The 22,308-nt window shown below is 36.7% G+C and overlaps 1 protein-coding gene across 2 annotated transcripts in view; it reads left to right on the top strand.

The window, feature by feature from the left end:
* Positions 1–22,308, top strand: part of PRDM2 (PR/SET domain 2) — a 57,854-nt gene that overhangs the window by 624 nt on the left and 34,922 nt on the right. For both annotated transcript variants that reach the window (XM_074161796.1, XM_074161798.1), the window contains exons 2-5: positions 7,538–7,611; positions 15,043–15,160; positions 16,442–16,545; positions 20,098–20,250. In XM_074161796.1, coding sequence (XP_074017897.1) covers positions 7,603–7,611; positions 15,043–15,160; positions 16,442–16,545; positions 20,098–20,250 — 384 coding nt within the window. In that variant the 5' untranslated portion in view covers positions 7,538–7,602. The remainder of the gene's footprint in view (positions 1–7,537; positions 7,612–15,042; positions 15,161–16,441; positions 16,546–20,097; positions 20,251–22,308) is intronic.

Raw genomic sequence — 22,308 nt, 5'->3', positions numbered from 1 at the left:
GGTTTTCTCACTGGAAATGCCGTTCCTAGGACATGGCACATAAATCAGAGATTTCTTCATGATGGTGCAGTGGTACCGTGGGAGAGAATGTTGGGGTGAGAGAGGAAATTTGTACGTGGAATGTTTAGGGCAGATCAAGAGTAGTATTGATGTACTTCAGGAGGAACACCAGTATCTTGGAAGTACATTTTATATTTGAAGCCAGAGCAGCAAGTGGAGCGTTGCTGATAACCATCTCAGGAGCAGGTAGCTGAAGTCTTCAGTCAAGTTACTAGTGGTTTCAAATTCACATGAGGCTGCAAAATTTCCATTTTGAGCTGGTAAAGAAAACTTCAAATTGTTTCCAACTGTTGAAGAAGGAAGGGAAGGTGGAGTGGTTGCACCTGCGATCTGATCGTTCAGTGGCAAGAGAAATATTTTTCTTATTTTACGTTTGAGTAAGCAACAGTGGACAGCTCTTGAAAACAAAAGGACTGCTTACATTTCTGATGCCACTCCAGTTTGCTGTTCCCACCTGTGCTCTTGACTTTGGGCATGTTACTTGGTTGAAAAGTCAGTTTTTCCGCACATATTAAACAGGTTAGGAGAACTGGAGATGTACAGCAGTGTGGTGTGTAGCTATTATGTTGTTGTCTTTGACGCTTGCCACATTTTAATAAAGATGATGTGCATATTAAGAATTCAGGTATGCTTTCCTTGGTGTAGGCAGCTCTTCGAGCTGTTGAAATGTGTGATGGTGAATCAGTCGTAGCATTGGCACTCTTCAGATAGAGAATGCATCATTGATAGATGGCAGGAGTGACTTTTAAGACATAAAAGAGCTATTGGACTTGTAGAGACAGTAACAGGAACCATCTAGTAGTACCTGTTGGTTTTCAGGAGTATCAATGGTTGGACTTGATGATCTTAAAGGTCCCTTCCAACCTAGATGATACTATAGCTCCCAGGATTTACTAGGGCAGAAGCATCTTAACAACCTGTCTGCATAGGCCATAAAAATGAGGCCAACTTTCACTTATAGTGAAACACTGGTTACATTAAATGGAAAGCAAATCATCACTTTGGATAATATATCTTGGATAGAAATGCCATGATGGTATGGTGTTTGGAGATTCCTGAAGTGATGCCTGTTTAGTGTGGGTATGACAATCTGGAGAACAGCCTTCTTCCAGAGTAGTGTGGGAGATGGGGGAAGGATGTTGAAGTACTTGCATACATTTTTGTAACCCATTCTTATTTTTTTACATGAATATTTGCTTGACAATGTAAGGGAAGTAAAGGAGAAAGTCAAAGTGAACTACTATTTTTCTGTAAAAACTAAAATGGCTCTTGAAGTCTCGTCCTCCAGCACAGTGATGCCCCCGTTTCACTGTTGTATATAAAAGCCTCGATCCTTAAGGGTAAACAAGTAATAGTATATGAAAAGGAGATCTGAATATTGTTGCTTGCTAGGTGGCTGGCTGTTGAAAACAGAAGTTCAGAGAGATTTAGAAATGACCAGTGTGGTAATGTATTTCTGTATCATTGGAATCCTGTTTATTTGCTGTGTTCCTGCAAGACCTTTGAATGAGGATCTCAACCAGAAAAAAAAAAAAATTAATCTATGGTTTGTAGCACTAGCACAGAACCTTGGTCATCATGAGGCGTTTGCTTACTGGTGGAGATTGGAGACTGCTACTTGCGTATTTTTTATCAGGGGCTTTTAAACAGCTGGAGTTCATAAGCTCGTGTGTTGCCTATCTGCACTGGTGTACCTTTTTGAAGTTCTGCAATGTATGTGCTGTTGAATTTGTTAGCCTATGAAAGGGCAGGTATGATCCCGATACTTAATGCATTCCCCACAGTGAAATAATTTCTTTTACCAATGTGTTTTTTCTCTGATTATATTCTTAGCTGAAAAATATTTCTTCTCTGCCTCCGTATAAAACATGCCTGTAGACGAAAGCTGGAGGCCGAGTCCTGCTTTGTAAAAATAAATGACTGAAACGGACTTCTTCATATAGTAGTTAAATCAGCAATGTACTTGTCTGAGAAAATTTTCATTTGAATTTTCTGTCTTTGCAAGTACTATTAGAAGTGTGCTTATGTCTGAAGATTGGAGTTGTATTTCTGTATATTTGCAGTCGTTAGAGACTTGTTATTTTCTGTTGACGTCTCTTCACTAGTTGCAGTTTAATTAGTAAACTTGTTTCATTTTTGTGTTGGTGACTTCTTGAGTTATCTTCTTGGTTATCTGAATAAACCTTTCTAAGGTGTAACAGCTTATTTGGTTACATGGCAGTAAGCAAAGCCTTTTTACTTAATGAACAATAGGTAATAGAGTTTAGTCTTCAGAAGATCATTCTTTGGCTGGTTTTTCTCTGTCCTTATTGTGTCAGTCTTGAGTCAATGAAAATGTCTTTGCGATTAGGTGCCCATAGATGGTGCTTCTTGTTTCTATCAAATGCATATTTTAATCTTTCAGAGTTAAAATGAACTTATTTTTTTTTGGCAAGCTTTGTTTCATCTAATACATTGAGAATTTGTGGATTAGAGTATTTCAGTATTAAATTGAAAAAAAATTTAAATGTCCTTATGTTAAAAAAGAACAAAAACAAAACCACAAAAAATCATGTGCTGCAACTAAAAACTAAACAAAGAAAAAGATGTCTGCAGTATCCCAATCTGAACTGCTGGTCACTAGGAGAGGAGAGTGTTGAGACTTTCAGGTTTTGTTCCTGATTCTATAATGAACATGTTTTTACTGGAACAGTGACGTAATGCATGTCCCATTTTCAGCTTCCAAAACAGGATTGATACTCTTATGCCTGGTTTTTCCTTTCTCTGAATTGGAAGCAACATCCTCTCTTTCAAACTGCTTTTTGATTCTGGGCTATTTAAAAAAAAAAAAAAAAAAACCAAAAACAAAAACGAACCCACACATAGAAATGATAAATATGGCTTATACAATCAGAAGGTAGACTATTTAGTAACTGGAAGTAACATCTGATTTAGCTTGAAAAACGATCTGTAATGTTGGTTTTATATAAAATAACTTGCTCTTGTTTGCAAACTATTCCCAGCAAGTTATGTTTTTTGTAAGGCAATATTTGAAATTCTTAAGTGTAGAATTCAGAAATAAGGTTAAAATATTTTTTGTTTTAAGTATTTTGCTTTAGAATGACCGCAGTGTTTCCTTAAGTACAAATGTCTTATATATTCTTATCTAAATAAATACAATTTGTTGTCTAACAATGAGCCTTTCCAAATACACTTTTCTGATGCTCTAAGATGATATGATGCAGGAGATCTTTCGCTTGTGTTTGTTTCCCAGATGGTTTAATGTCTTGAGCAAGTGCATAGTATTTTGTACTCATGAGAAACAGTAGTAGGTAGTGGTTTGTAAATAAATACGGCTTGGCGATGTTTTCTGGAAATTAGTTTTAAAAATTCGGGTTACTGTACTGGTGAGAACGCTTCATTTTTGGCATAGAACCTCATTTAGCTTTTCTTAGGGACTTCTGTGAATCTTTAAGGTTTACTGTGGTAGTTGTTACTAACAATATTCAGGTCTTTGATAGATGCAGGTACATGTTGCTGTTGAGTTTGGAAGGAAGGTTGAGCAGAAATAGTTGTTACCTCTGTTTGATGGAGCTGCTAATGTGACTTTTTCAAAGCACTAACACGATTGTAGACTATTGCTAACTTTAAAACTGATTATAGTGGTCATCATCACTTCTTTAAATTTAATATATCACAATTCCCCCGATGACAAATCAGAGCAGTATCGTTTACCATTTTAGAGTCATAGAATCACAGAATGGTTAGAGTTGGAGGGGACCTTCAAGATCATCGAGTTCCAACCCCCCTGCCATGGGCAGGGACACCTCCCACCACACCAGGTCGCTCCAAGCCCCCTCCAACCTGGCCTTGAACCCCTCCAGGGATGGGGCAGCCACAGCTTCTCTGGGCAACCTGTTCCAGGCTCTCACCACCCTCACAGGAAAGAATTTATTTCTGGTATCTAATCTAATCTCCCTTCTTTCAATTTAAAACCATTACCCCTTGTCCTATTGCTACACTCTCTGTTCAAGAGTCCCTCTCCAGCTCTCCTGTAGACCCCCTTGAGGCACCCAAATTTTCTTTAGGGCTTTCCTGGAAGATGGTATGTTGGACTTGACTCTATGTGTAGCTAAAAAGCCCTTAGTGTATGAAGTGAAAGCTTGTCTCTGCTTGCAGTGGCAAGAGTAGGTACGTTGTTGATAGTCATTGATCATATGGGAACTAATATTTGTGCAGCAGTTGTAGAATGTTTCATATTTTCTTGGTTTTGTTTAACTTTGTGTACTAGAAGTTAACCCCGAAATTTACTGCTAAAGGTACTTTGTCTTCTGTTCTTATGTCATGTTTCATTTAGGTAGAAAGAAAGCTAGTGATTATACGTAAGTCTGTATATAGTCTTAATTTTTTTTTTTTTCCCAGTATGATTAATCTTACTTTCCACATCAAGTTGATTGTTAACAAAATAGGTAAAATGAAGGAAGGAGAAATTCCATCTTTCTTTTTCAATTAGAGAGCTCATAGATTTAACTTGTCAGAACTGCAGGTATAAAATTTCTAGATGAAGTGTGTGTTTTAAATTAATACCTTTATAAATACTTGCTGAAGCTTTTGGTTTACTTTACCTTATTTTCTCATCTAATTGTATTTTATGGTCAACTGGTTCCTCTGGTAACTTGTAGCTACAAAAGTACAGAGTAGCACAGTCTGGTAGGAATCTACCTAAACTGTGATGTGTAGGTTTAAATACATCAGTATGTTAAGATTTGTCATCTCCTTAGAAATACTGTTGAGAGGTTTGGATATAACCAGTCCTATAAAAGCTGAATAAAGCTTTTATAACATCTGTAAAAATACCAGGCTTATTTTTTTGTTTTGAAAGTTCTTTGAAAACACTACTAATTCTAAGCAAAATAATTTTGAGTTAGCATATGAAATTAAAAAAAAAAAGCGGATTTTTACTGCTCAAATAAAAGCAAAGTTAAAAAAAAAAAGTTTCTGACTGCTTTTTAAGTTTTTTACTATTTTATTTAACAACTTGGTTGAAGCTCAGCTTAGAGGAAATTTTCAGCTTGACAGGACTTTCCTTTAGCATTGACCCCTTCAACCCAGCACTTAATTGATATTTACTTGTTGTCTCTCAGATTCTTTGCGTCCAGTGGCTGAGTAGTGATGGTGTTGCATGTTTGCTTCTGTAAGACAGTGCTTTAAATCCTTATTGTCTTTACATATCTAGAGTTCTAGGTTAAATGCCTGCCTTGTTTATTCCGTGTTGAAAATCACGTCTGTACTTCATGTGACTGTATTTACCGCAGTGTAACACGTGCAACTTCTACAGTGGGTTTTCTAAATCGCTTTCCAGAACTGTGGTAGAAAATGGTTATATGAACAGTTCAGCCCTTGTCATGGAGGGACCGTTAATCTTCAGTGAGGGGGAGGAGAAAAGGTAGAAATAGGCGGCTGGAGTCAATAACTACTTAAACTCGTTTGCTACAACCAAAATAGCTCATCAGGCTCTGCTCTAAAATCATGGCAATAAAAGGTTCTTGCTTTTGTTGTCTTCATGAGCAATGTTTTTTTTGTTGTTGTCTTGTAGCCAAGTATAGAAAAGCAAGACATTTGTTACTAAAAATAGTTTTTCACCCTAGGAAATGTTTTAGTGCCTCTCTTGCTATCCAAAATATTTCATTTATAAATTGACGTTGTGTGGGCATTGTCCCAATGAACAATGAATAAGAGCGCTGGATTTTTCTCTGTTACTCAGGAATCATCTCAAGTGCAGAAGTTTAGACTGACTCCCAGGTTTTGCTTTTTCTTTAATGAGCATTTCCATGTGCTAAGGCGACTTTCAGCAGATGCCGAGCAGGCTGTGGATCACATTTCAGAAACCATTTGCCTAAAGCATTTGCGCAAAAATGTCTGAAGTAGAAATCAGATTTGTCAGGAGGGAAAGTAAGTTAAAGATATCAAGGCTGAGGGAGGTAAAAGGGTATGTGGAAGATGTGTGAGAAACAACTGCGTGCTAATGCTTGAGAAACTTAGAGCCAAAGGGACGTTATTGCCATGGCAAGATTTAGCAATCTCAGGATTGTAACTGGTAACGAAACCTGGGGAGATTATTCCCTACTTTTCGGTAGTTTTTTGTGTGTTGCCTATGTTCTCTGTCAGTGCTAGAGAAAATTTTAGAAAATCAAATGCTTGGGATGTATCATTCCTAGGAATTGATTTGTATTTGACAGATGTACTGAAATAAGTTGCAATAGTACGTTTCAAAAGGAATGCTTTTCTTCAGATGTTTAAAAGCTGAGCAGATGGAGCTCCTTATCCCGTAACTGGGCTTTGCCGGCAAATGGTAAATCCCATGGAACCGGTTGCAAAACTGGAACTGAAATACAAATGTTTCAGCTGTTTGTCTAAATGCTAATATAGTACGGAAACATCAGGACAAAAGGAGTTAATCCTGGAAGAGCTGCATACAATGGAAGTATCCTTTTCAAGAAAGTTTTTCCTCATTAATTTCTTAAGCAATGCAACATTTGTACGACGCTTGGCAGTATTTTCACTGTTAGGCAGCATTAAGAATTCTTACAGTGCAAAGATGTGCAGGATTATATCAAATTTATTTGGAGTATATTTTGCTTGATGTATTTTAAATTAAATTTTAGGTTTTTTACCAAGTGCTTAGTAAAAATCAGTTAATCATTGTTAGAAGAAGAAAACTAAAGGGAGGGAAGAAATAGCAGTACTTGAATGAAGCGCTTTAATTGATTAAAGTTAACCTCCAAAAGCGTATTGTTCATTTATTGAAAATTCTGTATGAGGAAGGATAGTGTTTCTAGCAATAATGCTTTTTTGTATGTTTAAAAAAAAAAAAAAAGGAAGTGAGTTGATGTACTAGGCTCTTAGATATGGCGTCGTTCTGATTTGTTTTGTCTTAAGCCAAGAGTTTCCAAATTTGGTGCCAAATTTGGACTATGAAACCTTTTGAAATCTCAGCCTTCGGTTAATGTGTTGGTGTAATAAAATACGTTAATAAAAGGCTCAATTTTAAGGAAGAATTTCCTGTTTCTAATATGGGGGAGTGGAGACTCAAATGCATGCGTTTTGTTAATTTGAAGACAACTTAAGGTCTTTCACAATGCTTTCATCTTAAATTTTAAAGAGCTCTGACTCCTAAAGTTCTTAGTACTCTAAGAAAACAAGCTAACTTGTTTTTTTAAAAAAATGAAGCAATCCTACTTGAGCACATTTCTGGTGCATCCTCAGTTAAAACCAGGAGAAAGATTGATGATAGACACCCGTCTTGAGATTATTCATATGCATTTGAGCTTTAATAAAGTATAGCTTGGAGCAGATTTTTTTTTTTTTTTTTTAATAAAGCAATATGCTGTTTTGTGACAAATTCTTTGGGAAGAGAAACGACAATTTTGTGTGTTCTTTCAGTTCAGTATAAATTTGTAGGTAAGTACATGTTACAATTGTCTGTTTTTCTTTTTAGGGCTCATGTAATCAAAGGAGTTTCTTTGTTGTGTGTATCTTTTCAGAACACAACAGGAATTCAAAATGAATCAGGTGAGTATAAATGTAAGACTTTATCAAAATACTTAGATGTTAGAACAGTTAATTATTAATAACAAAAGTAAATCATCCACTAAAAAAGAAATGCTCTTTAAAATCTTCAGTGTCATTAAATTTCATAATCCTCCTTTCCGCAATGTGTATGCTTGTGAGATATATTTTATTTCATGGATTTAAGGTTTTTTGTGTGTGAATTCCCTTTAGCAGCATGTAAGTTATTACTGCTGGCACCTCTTATAAGAACACCTCTCCGGAAAATCTGTTTCCTCCTGAGGCTTTTGGCAATAATTTGCTCCTTATAGAAATGGCTTGAAAATTGAAGGCTTCCATTTTTTTCTTTAACCTTTTTTAACCACTTTACCATTTCAAATGCACAGTGAACAATCTGTCACAGAAATTCATTGATTGGGAAGTTTCACACTTTTCTGGAACCTTAAGCATTTCCCCTAGAATGACTGGGAAAGCCCATTTCTTTCGTGATGCAGTACTCCACTGTATGGATGGAAGAACATCTTGACTGGAGGGTGTTGTTTTAATTAGTGCTAAGTGTACACAATTTTATTTTGCATTTGTCCCAGTAGGAATTATACATCTGTTTGTCTATCACACACAATTGTGTTACTTAAAGGTACTTACAGGAAAAGTATGTGTTGTCTTAAATTTTTCTCATAAGTACTTCTCCCTTTGGATGATCTTACAAAGGCCCTTTGGCGTGGGAATGTGAAAATAGGATATTACGCTGAAGAAATGCCATTTTTAATTTGCTAAAAATTGGCTATGAACAGAAGCTTTCTTAGCCAGAAACAACTACAGCACACAGTCAAGTAAAATGCTTTGTATACTCTTTTATTGATGCCTGTATCTAATAAGTGCTTTTATTGCCCTTTATGCCCTTATTTGATCGTCAGCAGCATTGAATACAATGAGTACTTTGCTAAAGTATGTTCTCACTGAAGTTATAAAAGTATATACATAATATAAGTAATTACAGTGTGAAATGGGCTGGTGGGGTGTTTCATGTTGCTTTTTTCCTCTGACTTAAGGTAAAAGAATTTTCAATACGTGTATGTGTATTTAAAAAGTAAAAAGCAAAATATAATTTCTATCAGAGCCCTGAAATATGTATTGTAAAAATACATATTTGTATTATATCTATACACAAATATAAATGCTTATATATATATATAAAATAAAAATAACATTTGCGTTAGCACACTTTGAAGCATTAGTAGTCTAGTTTGGGGTAGTTAACTGTTGCTTCACAATTTATTTCTATTGAGACTTGAAATATTTCCACCTGTAAGGTTTGTTTTGAATACGCTCAGTGGCACGAAGTGAACAGCCTGTTGCTCTGTCTGCTTGAGTAATAATCCTACTTCTTTAGTCATTCTGATAAGCTTCGGATTCTGCTAAAATTCTGGAATATATCGATTGTAATCTTTAATTGTTGTATTTGGCTATTTTTCTTCCCGTTTATATGTTCGTGTCCCCCTCTTGTCCTGTCTGTTATGTTCCCCCACCCCGGTCTGTTTCTAGAATTAAGTAAGATTCCTGTGCTGTATCAAAAGAAAGTCTTCATCTTTCTTATTGGGACTGCTAATAATGTTTATCCAGTGCTGTGACATATGACATATTACAATTAAATAATGAGGTGACCCTGTCTCTGGGGTCAGTTACAGCAGCTTAGAGTCTGTCTTGGTGGTTCTGGCTTTCACGTTTAGTGTCTGAAGTGTGCAGAGCTCATATGGCTTTTTATTGTTCAATTACCATTCATATTAAGTGTGTTTTTAGCATCAACCCTGTGGTGTTTTTTTCTTGCAGTGCCCTTGTCATTTCATTCACTGTTGACAAGTTGTAGTGCCAGGTCTGTATAAGAAATGTTTTTGCCTGATGCCAAACATCTCTCAAGCGTTCTGCTCTCACATTTCTGTCATTCTGCTTCTCTCTGCTTTTGGTGTGACTTCAGTGACCCTGAAACTAATTGGGCTATTGTTAATTTGGTTTTTTGGCTGCTGGTTTTGGTGTTTAACCCGTAGAAATCTTGAAGTAGTGAAGGAAAAACCTTTTCATAAACACTTTGATATGGCCTTCTGGTAGTAAGGAGAAGAAGGATTGAAAAAAAAAAAGCAGCTGTTGTTGGAATTAATATTTTTGGGTTTCTTAGAAGGTTGCTGTCTCAGGATAGAGAGTATGCATTCTCTATCTAAATCTTCTTTTAATATGTAACTACATCAGAACACGCTGAATGATTATGCTGAACCCAAGCAGACGGGGGTTTTGATTGGTGGCATTTACTGCATCTCAATCTGCAGTAAGACGGAGTAGGACGAAGGTTGGTGCTACCTGGAAAACTGCACGGGCAGTTATTCAAAAAATGGTGAGGCGTGTGTTAACAAATTGCACCTGCGCTTGTACTAAAATTCCCACCCCTCATTCCCTTAAATTTTTCAATGATTATTTGAAATAATTTCTGATACATCTTTAATTTTCAAGCACAGATAAGGTTCTTGGACACGCAGAGACCTTTCTGCTTCCAACTTACCTTGTGCTACTTGGCTGTTAGTGTCAGCAGCCTTCCTTAATCGCTTCATATCCTTTTCACAACTACCTCTTCTAACTTCTCTGCCCTGGCCCTCTCTCTTCAGTAGCATCCTTTCCTTTATCTTTTCATTTATCCTAATCCTGTTTCCACCAAATCCTGACATTAACTGAATGTTTGTCATTCATTGCATTGTTCAGGATGATGTCCTTCCTTTTTGCTCTAATCTGATCATCTGTAAACATCTTGTTGCAGGTACTGTTTCTACTCTGCTTAAATACTGCTTGTAACATTGTAGTCTAATTTTTGGTCGGTCCATAGGTTCAATTACATTGAAAGTGGAGTGAAAAATTGCTTAATAAGTATGTTGAAAGGTACTGTCAAAGTGATTGGACTCCGAATTTGATGGAAACAGGAAAAGATAATTTCAGTTAAGGCACCCCTTCAGCCCTCTAATGATTTCTTGGTATTGTTCTTAAGTTACTTCACCTTGGCTAATTTGAATGCTGGGAGTGTAATATTTCTGATGAACTTCAGAGTAAGAAGATTAAAAGTGAAATAAGCTTCAAGTGCTTTTGTATTCAAAATTGCAGTCTTGGAGTGAGTGAAAAGTACTGTATTAGGACTTCAGTTAAATGCAAAAGTGGGCCGTAGGACATGCACCAGTACACTATCCTTATCAAGAGGTGATTTTTTTTAAGCAGAAAAATAAATTTAAGTGCAGTTGTTAAGTGTTGGCGGAAAAATGATTGAAATAAAACATTTCATTTGGTAGACAGACATTCCTTGGGGACAAGTTGTGATCTGAAAAATGTTTTCAGTAGCTACATTTAAATTGCAGATAAAATGAGATTGCACTGATTTGACTGAACTAAATTGTTGTTTATTTTACTGTTTAGTATTTGGTTACTTATTACCATTCGTTTGAGGTGTGAAATATATCGTTATGTACTAGGCCATATGCAATTTTCTGGTATTTGTGAAATGCTTTAATATGGCAGGTGTTGAATGAGTCTGAGTGCTGTGTTCTCTGACTCTAGCTGCTAGCCTTTGATTTATGTAGGTAGATGCAAAATAAAAGTTCTGATTGTGTATTACTCCAAACAAATAAACTTCTTAAATGATAGACCAGTTTTGGGACATTTATGGCTAATAGGAGGTGTGACTATAAAGGAATATGCCAGGCACATCAGATGCGACACAGTGCTGTACAATTCTGTCTAAATCAGTTGAGTCTGTTAAAATTTCAGTGAGTTAAAATGTATTTGCAAGCTTGAGATTTTTAACTGCCCATCTAGCTATGGCTCTAAAAAGAACCCAAAACAACAACCCCAATACCGATAACCCCTAAACAAACCAAACCCCAAACTGAAACCCAACCAAAAAAACCACCCCACTTTTGTTAGCTTGAAACTTGAAGTGCATTATTCTGATAGCTGCCGTGTTGATTCTTTGTAGTCCCCCTCATCTGTGCCTGTATATAATTTAGTGATTAGAAACCACTGGGAAAAATAGGCTTGGTTCTCCCCTAATGAAGCCGTGGGGTAACGTACTGGAAAGATACTTAGGTTTCTTTGTTTGATGTGCTGAGAAGTGTGGTTTTTTTTTTCTTTTTTTGTCTGAGACATGGCTTCTTGTTTATCAGTTCAAGGCTAACAGATGTCTGAAAATCAAACTTCTTTCATCACTATTTTTCCTTTTGGATTATTGGAAGAGCAAAATAAAAGTGTGCTCTACTTTGAATAGACTTCAGCTATTATAACTAAAGAATAAGATTTTTTTTTTTTTTCCCCCCCGCTCCCTGGTCTCTTCACTCTCTTGGATGGGAAGGGATTTCTGGCATTCTATTCCTTCCATGGTTTCCAATTTGGGGGTCTTTCTTCCCTACAAATAGCTCTCTAGGATGTGTCTGTGCAGCTGTTAGGGCTTACCAAGGCAGCAATAGAATAACCTTGCTATGACTCCAGTTTTATCATTTTTCTCGTTGTTGCTGTTAAAGCTGGCAGAAGAAATGTTCTTGTCACTTAACTCAGCAGAGTCACATTCATAAATGTAGAGAATAATTGTCACACGCAGCACCCTCACAAAGAGCGGGTGCGAAGTAGAAAAGGTTGAGAAGCTTTACCTGGTTTGCTTTAGAGATAAAAGCCTTAAATGTGATAGCAGATAGAGATGTATTTTAAAACCTATTTCCAGTAAACTTTCAGCATAACGTGTTCTCCAAGTGCTCTGAGTATTACTCAGTGTATGAAAACTACTGTCATATCTCTGCTTTATGCTTATATGTAAAAGCAAGAATCATTTCCAGAAAGCCGGGGTTTACTTGGACAACTGTAGTGTTGCCCAAGTTGTTATTTCTCAGTTTAACACTTCCTAAAGCTTGTTCAGAGCTTATGTATAACATCTTTCGTATTAGATTAATTACTGCCATCACCACTGGTATTTGTTTCTGCCCAGAATGATCAAAGTTCAATGTCAGAGGGCAGGTACATTTTTAGGGCTGTTGCAAGTGGTTCAACATATGCCTAGTTCTCACCAAGCACAGTTCTTTCAAAATGTGGACAGATTTTATGGGAGACTGTGCATGCTTGTATCTTTGAAATTCTGGTCATTTTTATCAGGAATAATGTTTTATTGATTATCATAAAGAGCTAGTTGTTTAATGGCAAGTGTGAGCAGCGTTTACTGTTTTGTTATAGAAATAATAGTATGAATAATAATATAAGCAGCCTATTGAACCTTGTAAGCTCCTTAAAATTGAGGTAATCAATTACTAGACATTCATAAATCATTTATTAGCATTCTATTTCCTTTCAAACTTTTATATAAAATGACCTTAAAACCTTTTGTATTCTAACCTGCTGGCTAAGGATTCTGACCTGTTGATTTATTTAGGAATTATGATTAACATTTAGGATACTGAAATAATAACTTTTATGACATTATTTAACTTTTTATGGACAGATATTTATGTTAAGTCAAACAGAAAATGAAACGAATGGTTGATTAAAACATGAATGTTTTTCGAGTCACCCTTTCCGCTAGTGCTGTCAATTTTAATAAAGATAAGCCACATGCCACACATCTCCAGCTGATCCAATCAAGTCTATATGAGTTTATAAATATTTACCGAAATTTACTTGCTGAGGGCCATAATGCAGACACTGCTTTGCTGGCTTAAGCATGGGTTTATTTGATCCACGTTTGTTCTACCTTTTGAAACAGATTTGCAGAAGATGGATGTCTAGGTGTTAAGAAAAGGTAATGGAACACAGTTGCTGATGCTTTGGTGCAGAATCAATTTGCATTATGCCTCTGTTTTTGGGCCTTTTACCGTGTCATTCTTCATAGGTAACCTAGGATTTAAAAAAATCCAATAGGATGCTTATGAAGTAAAATGAAAAAAACTCTTATTCTTCCTGTGTTCTGGCTGATACTGTTTTAATCAGTTTATTTTAGCGTGGCAGTTCACTTGCCTCTCGTTACTGTAATTGCCAATAACATGTTTCAACAGTATAATTTGGACAAATGATGTGTATGTCCTGAAACACTTCTAACTCTTCTAACTCTTCTTTCATTTTCTGACTGTTTGATACTCAAAAAGTACACAGCTAACAAAGATTTCTACTAAAGATCTAAATGATTTCCACTAAAAGCATCATGTGTTTCTCTTCAGTATACTAGTCTTTCAGAAGCGGTCAGAAACATTTTCTAGCAGAAGAGATCGTGTTTAAGATAGTGTGCAGCTGAAACATAAAATAATGAAAACTTATGGCTTATTTTCAGAAAAGATTTGGTCTGAATGTTAGATGAGGTCTCATGTAGCTGTCTAATTTAAAAGGAAAATTAATCTACCTCCTTTTAAATTGAGCTAGACTTTCAAGGCAGATTACTTAAGAGCTAGTATGATTTCATGCTACACATTTATTTATTTTTTTTTTAAATTTGAGTCGTCTAGTTTCAAAATAGTTAAACATATTATTTATACTTGCTTGGAGAAAGTCTCAGCATAATAGACTAGGCAGGTAGATCAACTTTACCATGTTTTTTTTTTTAATCTGAAATTTGAGAGAACTTTAATCAGAAACAGCACAGAGGAATGTTGTCTCAACAGAGTGTTGCCCGTAACAGCGCTGTTACTGACCTAATTACTTGTTAAATGTAGTTTCTCATGGCGTAACTGATCAGTAAAAATAACGCGACTGAAAACTGTTCCATGGATGAGTTTTTAGATTACGATATTAATGAGCAGTTTCAAAGACTTAACTTCAAGCCTGGACTCATATGATACATTTTGAAAAATATAGATATTTCCCATGGTATAAAACCACAGCACTTTTCTGTTCATACATCTTTAAGTATAATATAGTAGTGTTGTCAGGTAAGTCATATTCAGACAGGAAAAAGAAAATACATTTAGCTCTATTCTCTCAAGTAACTGAAGGGAGAATTTTGAATTTGTTTTTAAGGAGAGGCCAGGGAAAATGAATGAAATGGCAAATGACTTAAGAGATACATGAAAACCTTGTCAGTTAGATTTACTCACTGTATACTGCTCGTAATCAAAACACATCCATTAACTAAAGCAAAAGAGTAATTACAGCAACTTTAGTTATGAGTGTTTCATGTATATCTCTAATGTGGTCTCAGAACTCTGCATTCAAGCAGCAAGTGTAATGAAATAATATTGAAAACTTGAATGTTCTGGTAAAGCGTTACTTCTCTGCTAGCATGTTGATGGAGAGGCCCCTAGCTGAAATGGCAGTTCAGAAATTTTACTTTAATTTCAAGTCAGGAGTTTTTGTAGCTCATAAGGGTTGATCATCTGTTGTGCTGTTGTTTTCACCTGTTGACGGTCATGGCCCTTGTGGCTTTTTGACTTGTAGAACACAACTGAATCTGCTGTCACTGTGGAGACATTAGATGATGTACCTGAGCATGTGCTTAGGGGGCTTCCTGAGGACGTGAGGCTCTTCCCGTCTGCTGTTGACAAGACACGGCTTGGTGAGTGCTACAACTGTGAAAAGAGAATGAAGATTTTTACACCAGCTTACACCAATTACAGTTGCTGTGGAAATTTGGTGCTCTCCTGCTATGCTGGGTGGAGATGGTGTCCTGTGCATTTACCTGAAGTAATTTCTGTTGGAAAGAGTAGACAACTTTTAAGTTTCTCCAGCATCCCAAGATGATGTTCCTAGAACATCAGAACTGGGGACAAAGGTGGACCAAGATGCAAATGAATTTGGTTATGAAAATACTGATATGTCACTTCGCTGGTTTGTTTTCACTTGCAGCGTTTTAACAGTTTGGTGTTTTGCAACTATCTTACTTGTTGCCTCTTTAGAGTGCTGCATCTCACTGTCCAGTCAATATAAGAAGTTTAATTTAGAAGAACCGATCCAGTGCAGATGTGAAAGCTGCTATATGGAGCGAAGCGTTGTTTCTGTAACATATGCAAAATACTTGGCTTCTTATTTAACTGAGTTTAACGTGAGAGAACTTTGCTGGAAGTCAGAACTGCAGACTGGATGCTTGATGGTGGAAGCTGGTAGTTTGAGGAATAAGCCTGCCAATAGAACCATGCTGTTAGTAACAGGTTATAAGCTCCTTGGATCAAGGTTAATCTTTTCTAGTATGAACCTGATCTAGCATGGTCTGAATGAGAGTGTTATGTTTAATTACCAATTATTTGTCAATCTGTTCTTAGTTTTCATGCTATAAAATGTGAAATGCAGCTGTCAGTTTTCAGTTTGGTTAAACCTTGTCAATAAATTTGTGGGCAGATGCACATATTTTAACCGATCTGAAATGTTTTTTCCTTTGAAACATACTATTAATTAGTTTCACAACTTTTGTGAGGGCTTCGTTTGCCTGGCATTGTTTCACAGGAAGCAAATAGCATTTTTGTTTTAATAACGTGTTTACTCAGCAAAACAGCTGAAATCTGGGACTTTACAATATAAAACCTGTAATGCTCTTACGGTATTTTGAATATCACCTGAAGGACAAGAAAAATCGAGGTTGTATTTTGTCTTCAGAGCTACAGTAGCCCATGAGCAAAGAATGAAACCAGGTAAATGCTTAAACCTTTCATGATTGAAGTGAGTTTTGGGGAGAGGATTGTTTGAATTCATTTTAGTAAACTTCAGTTTCCTTATTGTGATCTTAATGTTGTAGAATGCTCCCCAGTCTGAGACAGACGTGTAATGATCTTAAGAATTATGAGTAGAATATTTGCTTGAGATAAGTTAGATTAGTTTTAACTAGTGATATGTTTCTCTTCAGGTGTCTGGGCAACAAAATCAATTTTAAAAGGCAAGAAGTTTGGACCATTTGTTGGTGACAAGAAAAAAAGATCTCAAGTTAAGAGCAATGTATACATGTGGGAGGTAAGAAACAGCTTGTAAATGGAAAAATGTATCTGTCACTAGGCCAATACTTTGTACTTAGCCTTTATCTAAAATCTCTTTTCCAGAGATTTTAGAAATAGACATGATGTGAAATAATTGCCATGTATCTATGTCTACCATTACAAACAGTTATTTAGACACTTGGATTGAGCAACTGTTCTGAATTACAAAGCTTTAAACTATTGGTGTTATTTGAAATTGCTGTATTAATTTTCTTCTATACTGTCTCTGGGTCACACCTCCCCTTCAGAGTCTACTCCCGATAATACGTTGCTTTGTTGGCTTGACCCCGGAGTGCTATCCCTTCTGCAACTGAGTACTGCCAACTGCTTATGAAATTAGGGAAATTAGGAGGATGGGGAGTCTCTTAAGGAAGCCACAGCACTCCTCCTCATTTAGTTCTTTGAAAACAAGCTTTGTTATGGGAATTGATTTGGCTTTTGGAGCTTTATATAAAAGTTCTCAACTGTTGCAGTATTTCTTGTGCTGCTTGTGTTTGGGCTTGCCTTAAAGCAAGTACTGTCTGGGCAGCTGAATAGCTCTTTAAGGGCCAATGAGAGTCATAAGACTTTGGATATTATGTAGATTTCAAAATGTAGGTGTCTTAATCTGGAGTTGAATCCTATCTACAGTGTCTTTAAGGCAGTTCATAGCTACTTCCAAAGACTGCTTCAGCCTTTCTGAAGCAAATAGCTTTAAAAAATACAGCAAATAGCTTTAGCAAAGGGAATGGTGAGGAGGGGAGGGGTGGAGGGACTGTGGCACAGCATGTTCTGGAACAGAATTTGCTAGTTTACAGATTTTTAGGCTAAAGAGATCGATAGTCATCCTTCTGGCCCCAGCCTGCAAAAATTGAACTACCTGAAACACTGGATACACATGAAAAACTTAATGTTAACTCCTATCAGAGGAACTGATCTCGAACAATTTCCCATGAATGCAAATTCACATTCAGGAAAGTAATAAAGTGTTCAAGTATAATGTTTGTTGCATTGAGCTAGTGTTATCACAAACTCCACTGCATAAGGTATCTCCAGTTCTGATCTGGGACAAGAACATTTAGTGAGATGGAATCAGTCAAGTAAATTATTGACCTTGCAATTGTTTTTCTCAGTGCTGGCTGTTGAATGTTCTCAGTGGATATGTCTTAATATTTTTAAAATTTGTGTTGAGAAATGATAATTGCAAACAAGCTGTTACAAAGTTTCGTAGTTTGCAAGGCAAGCGATAATGGGAACCCTTGCTAGATTTCAGAGTAATCGTGTGTTGCTTTAATACTGATTTTGGAATTAGAAAAAAGCAGCTAAAATAAGACCGCAACAGTTGGCCCCCTGTGCTGATATCTGAAACCGTTGCAGAATCTTAACTGTTAGAAAATATTGTTTATAAAAGGATGATGGTGTGTGGGAGTAGTTGGGTATATGGACCTTCAACGAGGAGAGCAACCTTTTCCTCAAAAATTCCATTTGTTTTTTTAGTGAAGTTAATCTAAAGAAAAAGTAAGGCTTCTAAAAGCTGGCATCTCCAGTCAAATTTAACAATTTTGAACTGTCATGCTTAGAGTATCACCCTGAAAAAGATGTTTTGTATGTCAACATGTGCCATGTCTGAGGAGAGAAACAGAAACTTGAACATATTTTCATTTTCTGTCAGAGAAAAGCCACAGAAAGGAAAATGATGGCAAGTGACTGAAAACTGAGGGAAAAGCTGTCTGCTGATTCAGAATGACTGGCAGAACTGTGCTGGATGATCTTGAGCATGGTTTACAGGAATCATTTAAAGTCACAATGCTATATAGAGGAATTGGAGCTATTTCCTTTCTCAAAGTGCACAAGTCCTTTAAAAAAATTTCAGTAATTTAGAAGCTTTAACTGGAAAGTAACATTTTGTGCAAAACCTGTAATAAAATAATATAAAACCATAATAAAAGAATATATTAAAAAAAATATATTATGTTTTGTGTTATATTCCATATCTGCTAACTCTTCCACAGCGTTGTTCAGCTCTTTTCATCCATTTTAACCAAAATATTGCTTTTACAGTCTTGTTCTGTGAAGCTGTTTGCGCTTTCTTATTGCAAGGGCTGGGTGCGCTGATGAACATTCTTTCAAAAGTCAGCTGATGAAATCCATTCTGGAGTAGTTTAAGTAAGGGAGATGTTTTCTCTTTGCTTGGAAAGAAACTAAGATGATTTTGGTATTTTTATTGAAACTTTACCTTTGTTGATAAAATTCTATTTTATTAAACTAACAGTATATCAACACAAAAGAAATAAAACTATTTAATAAATTTGAAAGTTAAATAATAGTGTTAGAGTTTTAAGCTGTTGTAGAAGTGTACTTGAAATTGAAAATGTAAAACAGATTGAAAAGACTTAGAATTACTGGTAAAGTAAGTATCAGAGAGAATAAAAAGCTATAACGTGGAACAGAATGGGAAAGTTACATTGAAATCAGAGTTTTAGTTGGTGCTAAGTGAATGTTGCAGGAGCTGGGGAGGCTGTGTTTCAAAAAGAGCTTTTCCAAGCAAAGGCTGATATTTATAGACTTGACCAAAAGGGGAAAAAAAAAAAAAAGATACAACCAAATTGCACATATTTTTCCTTTTCTGTTTTTCTGCTAAAAATCTGTGAGCTGCCCAGTGGTTCTGAGGCATTGTGTTAGGGAGCCTGTCTTGTGAGACAAAAGAATGGAAGAACAATAGCTCCAGTTGCCAAACAGTAGTATGTTCTTTTGTTTGGGGAAAAAAATGTATAGCCTACACTGATAGGCTCTTCTTATAGGCATCTAACTTGGATTATAGTAAGAAGAGTGGGAGATGCATAACATCTCGAAAGAGAAGCAGAGTTGCCTGTCGTCAGCAAATACTGAAGATGTCAGTAACCTCGCTTTATTGCAAGCTCCCTTGAAATGCAAAACAGGAGTAGGTGTTAAAAATTTGTCTCCAAGAATGGAAGCTAAAGAATTTACACAGCATCTGAAGTTTATTGACATGGTCAGTTTTTTAAGGTGACCACAAGATTTCTGAAAGGTTAAGATTTCCTTTAATACCCTCAAAAAATACTAAATTATGCTTTCCCTTATCTTTCCAAAGAAAGTAAATGCTTCTAACTCCTATAGAGTTATTTTTCCCAGTCCATCAGATAGTAAAATTAAAGCTTTCTTCCCTTTATGTCTTAAAATCAGCCATTTTACTAAATGCAAAATCTAGAGAATCATTTCAGGCTTGCCAAACTGAAACAAAACAAAATGTTTTAATTGTTTTGTCTTTCGAGCCCAAAACCTTCAGAGAAGGCCTTGCAAGCCAAAAGGTATTTTTTTTCCAATTGTACCAGTTCCACTAAAAAGATTGCAGAAGACCAGCAACACTATCCCCCAGTACAACCCCTACCTCTGCTCGTACCCTCGGTGTTGTCTCTGTCCTTAGGTTATAGCTACTACTTTGTATAGCTTCAAAATGTGCAGGATTTAGTGCACGTACACGTCAGTGTTAGCAGTTGTGCATGTGCTTAACGCCACTTTTCTCTCCTAGGTGTATTACCCAAACCTGGGATGGATGTGTGTTGATGCAACGGATCCAAAGAAAGGGAACTGGCTGCGGTATATAAACTGGGCACGTTCAGGAAAGGAGCAAAATCTGTTTCCTCTGGAGATCAACAGGACCATATACTACAAAAGTTTAAAGGTATCAAAGTCTGAAGAATCAGTTACTGCTCTGTTACCTTTTATTACTAATACTTTTTACTCCCCTTTATTCAAATCCTATTTTTTTACTATTTGTATTAAACAGATTTTTGAAACGTTTTGTGAAATATAATTAAAATATTGCAAATGCTACATTTCATTGGTCTAAATTCTTCTGTGCCAATACAGGTGACATTAAGATCTACTGTTAAAATAGAGGATATGTACCAACACTGAGTCTGTCTTGTTGGTTAATGATTTGCTCTAGCACCAAATTTGATACAAACTAGAATGAAAAACTATAGCAGATTAGATAAAATAAATGATTTCCTATTTCTGTAGATATTGAGACACTTTCTGCTGAGGATTTTTTTCAGAAATCAGTTATTTTTATGGTCTTTGCAGTGTGTGACCAAGATTGGTTGTCAAGACACTTTTATGGGTAGCTTCACGAAACAAACTTTTCTGGTTTTATACCATTCCAGTTTCTTTCAGGGGGTGGGGGACAGGAAAAAGGGTGTCATTCCTGTGGCATTGTATTTCTCAAACCAAGAAATAAAACCAGTTTAACTCAAAGTAATGGTAGAGTAAGTTAGTGTTAGAATATTGTGGCTATAAAGTATTATTTGAATCTCTGATCAAGGACCTACCAGCAGTGGGTATATATAGCTCGACTTTGTTTTTATTTAAAATGCTTTGTGGTTTTTGGGTACATGCAGCCTTGCTGTGACACGCTATTGCCGTTTCTTGTATTTCCTTGTAAGGCCGACAACATCTATAAGTAACCCATCTTCACTTAATGAAAGAATGAGTTGATACCATGCAGTTTTGAAATTTACAGGGCAGTATAGCAATATGTAAAGATTTTTTATTTCAGGTCACTCAAACTAGATTGGGAAAGAACCCCACAACCTTCTAAATATTTTCTGAACTTTCTAACTGCTTAGAGGTAGCATTCAAGTAGGGGTTTGCTGCTGCCAGACAGACTATTGACTTCTCTTCGGTGTTTATTCCCTGAGGGCGGGCTCCCAACCTGAATCTGTAGCCAGCTTAGTTTTCTCTGGGCATTTTATCTTGGGTTGCCGCTGCCTTTGCCCATAGCCCACACTAGTTCATTAACATAAGTGTGCTTTTGGAGTCACTCTGACATTTTAAATGTCTCTCTCATTGAATCTTCTTTGCAAAGGTTTTAGTCCTGATAAATACAAGCATTCACCTATTTCAAATTTGTTTTCTGATGGGTCATATTGCACTTTGGAATAAAAGAGGCTGAGCGCTGCTGATGGAATAACAAATTCTTTGCCTCAACACCTGAAATATCCTTTTGTTCCTCTGACTGTCTTCTCTTGCCACCTGATGAGTTTTACCCGAGTAGGTCTTGCCAACAAGATCCTGCTGCCAAGCAGCCCTTTCAGAAGTCTGTTAGAGCAGCCTTTAAGGATCTGTTCTATTGGTTTCAAAATCTGTCTGGGATTTGTTGCAGTGTGAGGTTTTGAGTTTGGGATGTGAAGGGGCTCTTCAAAGAGCCACCTTCAGCTGGCTTTATTTGCCTCTGCAGCAACCGCTTTGATATTTGTGCGCTGCGGGGTTGTTTATTGGCTTTATTCAGCGTTGGCAATACCAGTCCCAGGCAAACTGCTGGAAACTCACGTTGGTTCTGTGCTGCGTGTTACTCGGAGGGGGCGTTACATGCGAAATGGCATTACCCCTGCACAAAGGCTTGTGCTGAACCTCTCAGAGACCAGACTAGAAGCAGCAGCTCTGAGTAATTTTGGGCTTGGGTCTCACGTGAAGCGGGGTGCCGGGACGTGAGCTGGTGTAGAACCAGTGAGCTGTTTGTGCCCTGTAGAGTTAGTTGCAGGAGCACGGTGCGGACACGCTGGAACTAGTTCTGCATGAGCCAGGTTGGGCTGGTTTGGATTAGTAATCCCGGCTCCGTGCTGCTTGGAAGTAACCAAACAGTTTCCAGGACCAAGGTAGTCCAAGGAGCGTTGCAGCCGTGGTTCAGCAGTGTGCTCCTACCCTTCCTCGATTGTCACTACATCTGTGACATGGGTAA

Source organism: Numenius arquata, chromosome 20 (assembly GCF_964106895.1).
Source record: "Numenius arquata chromosome 20, bNumArq3.hap1.1, whole genome shotgun sequence".
In the NCBI taxonomy this organism is placed as follows: Eukaryota; Metazoa; Chordata; class Aves; order Charadriiformes; family Scolopacidae; genus Numenius; species Numenius arquata.
This window is presented reverse-complemented; position numbering and strand designations above follow the sequence as displayed.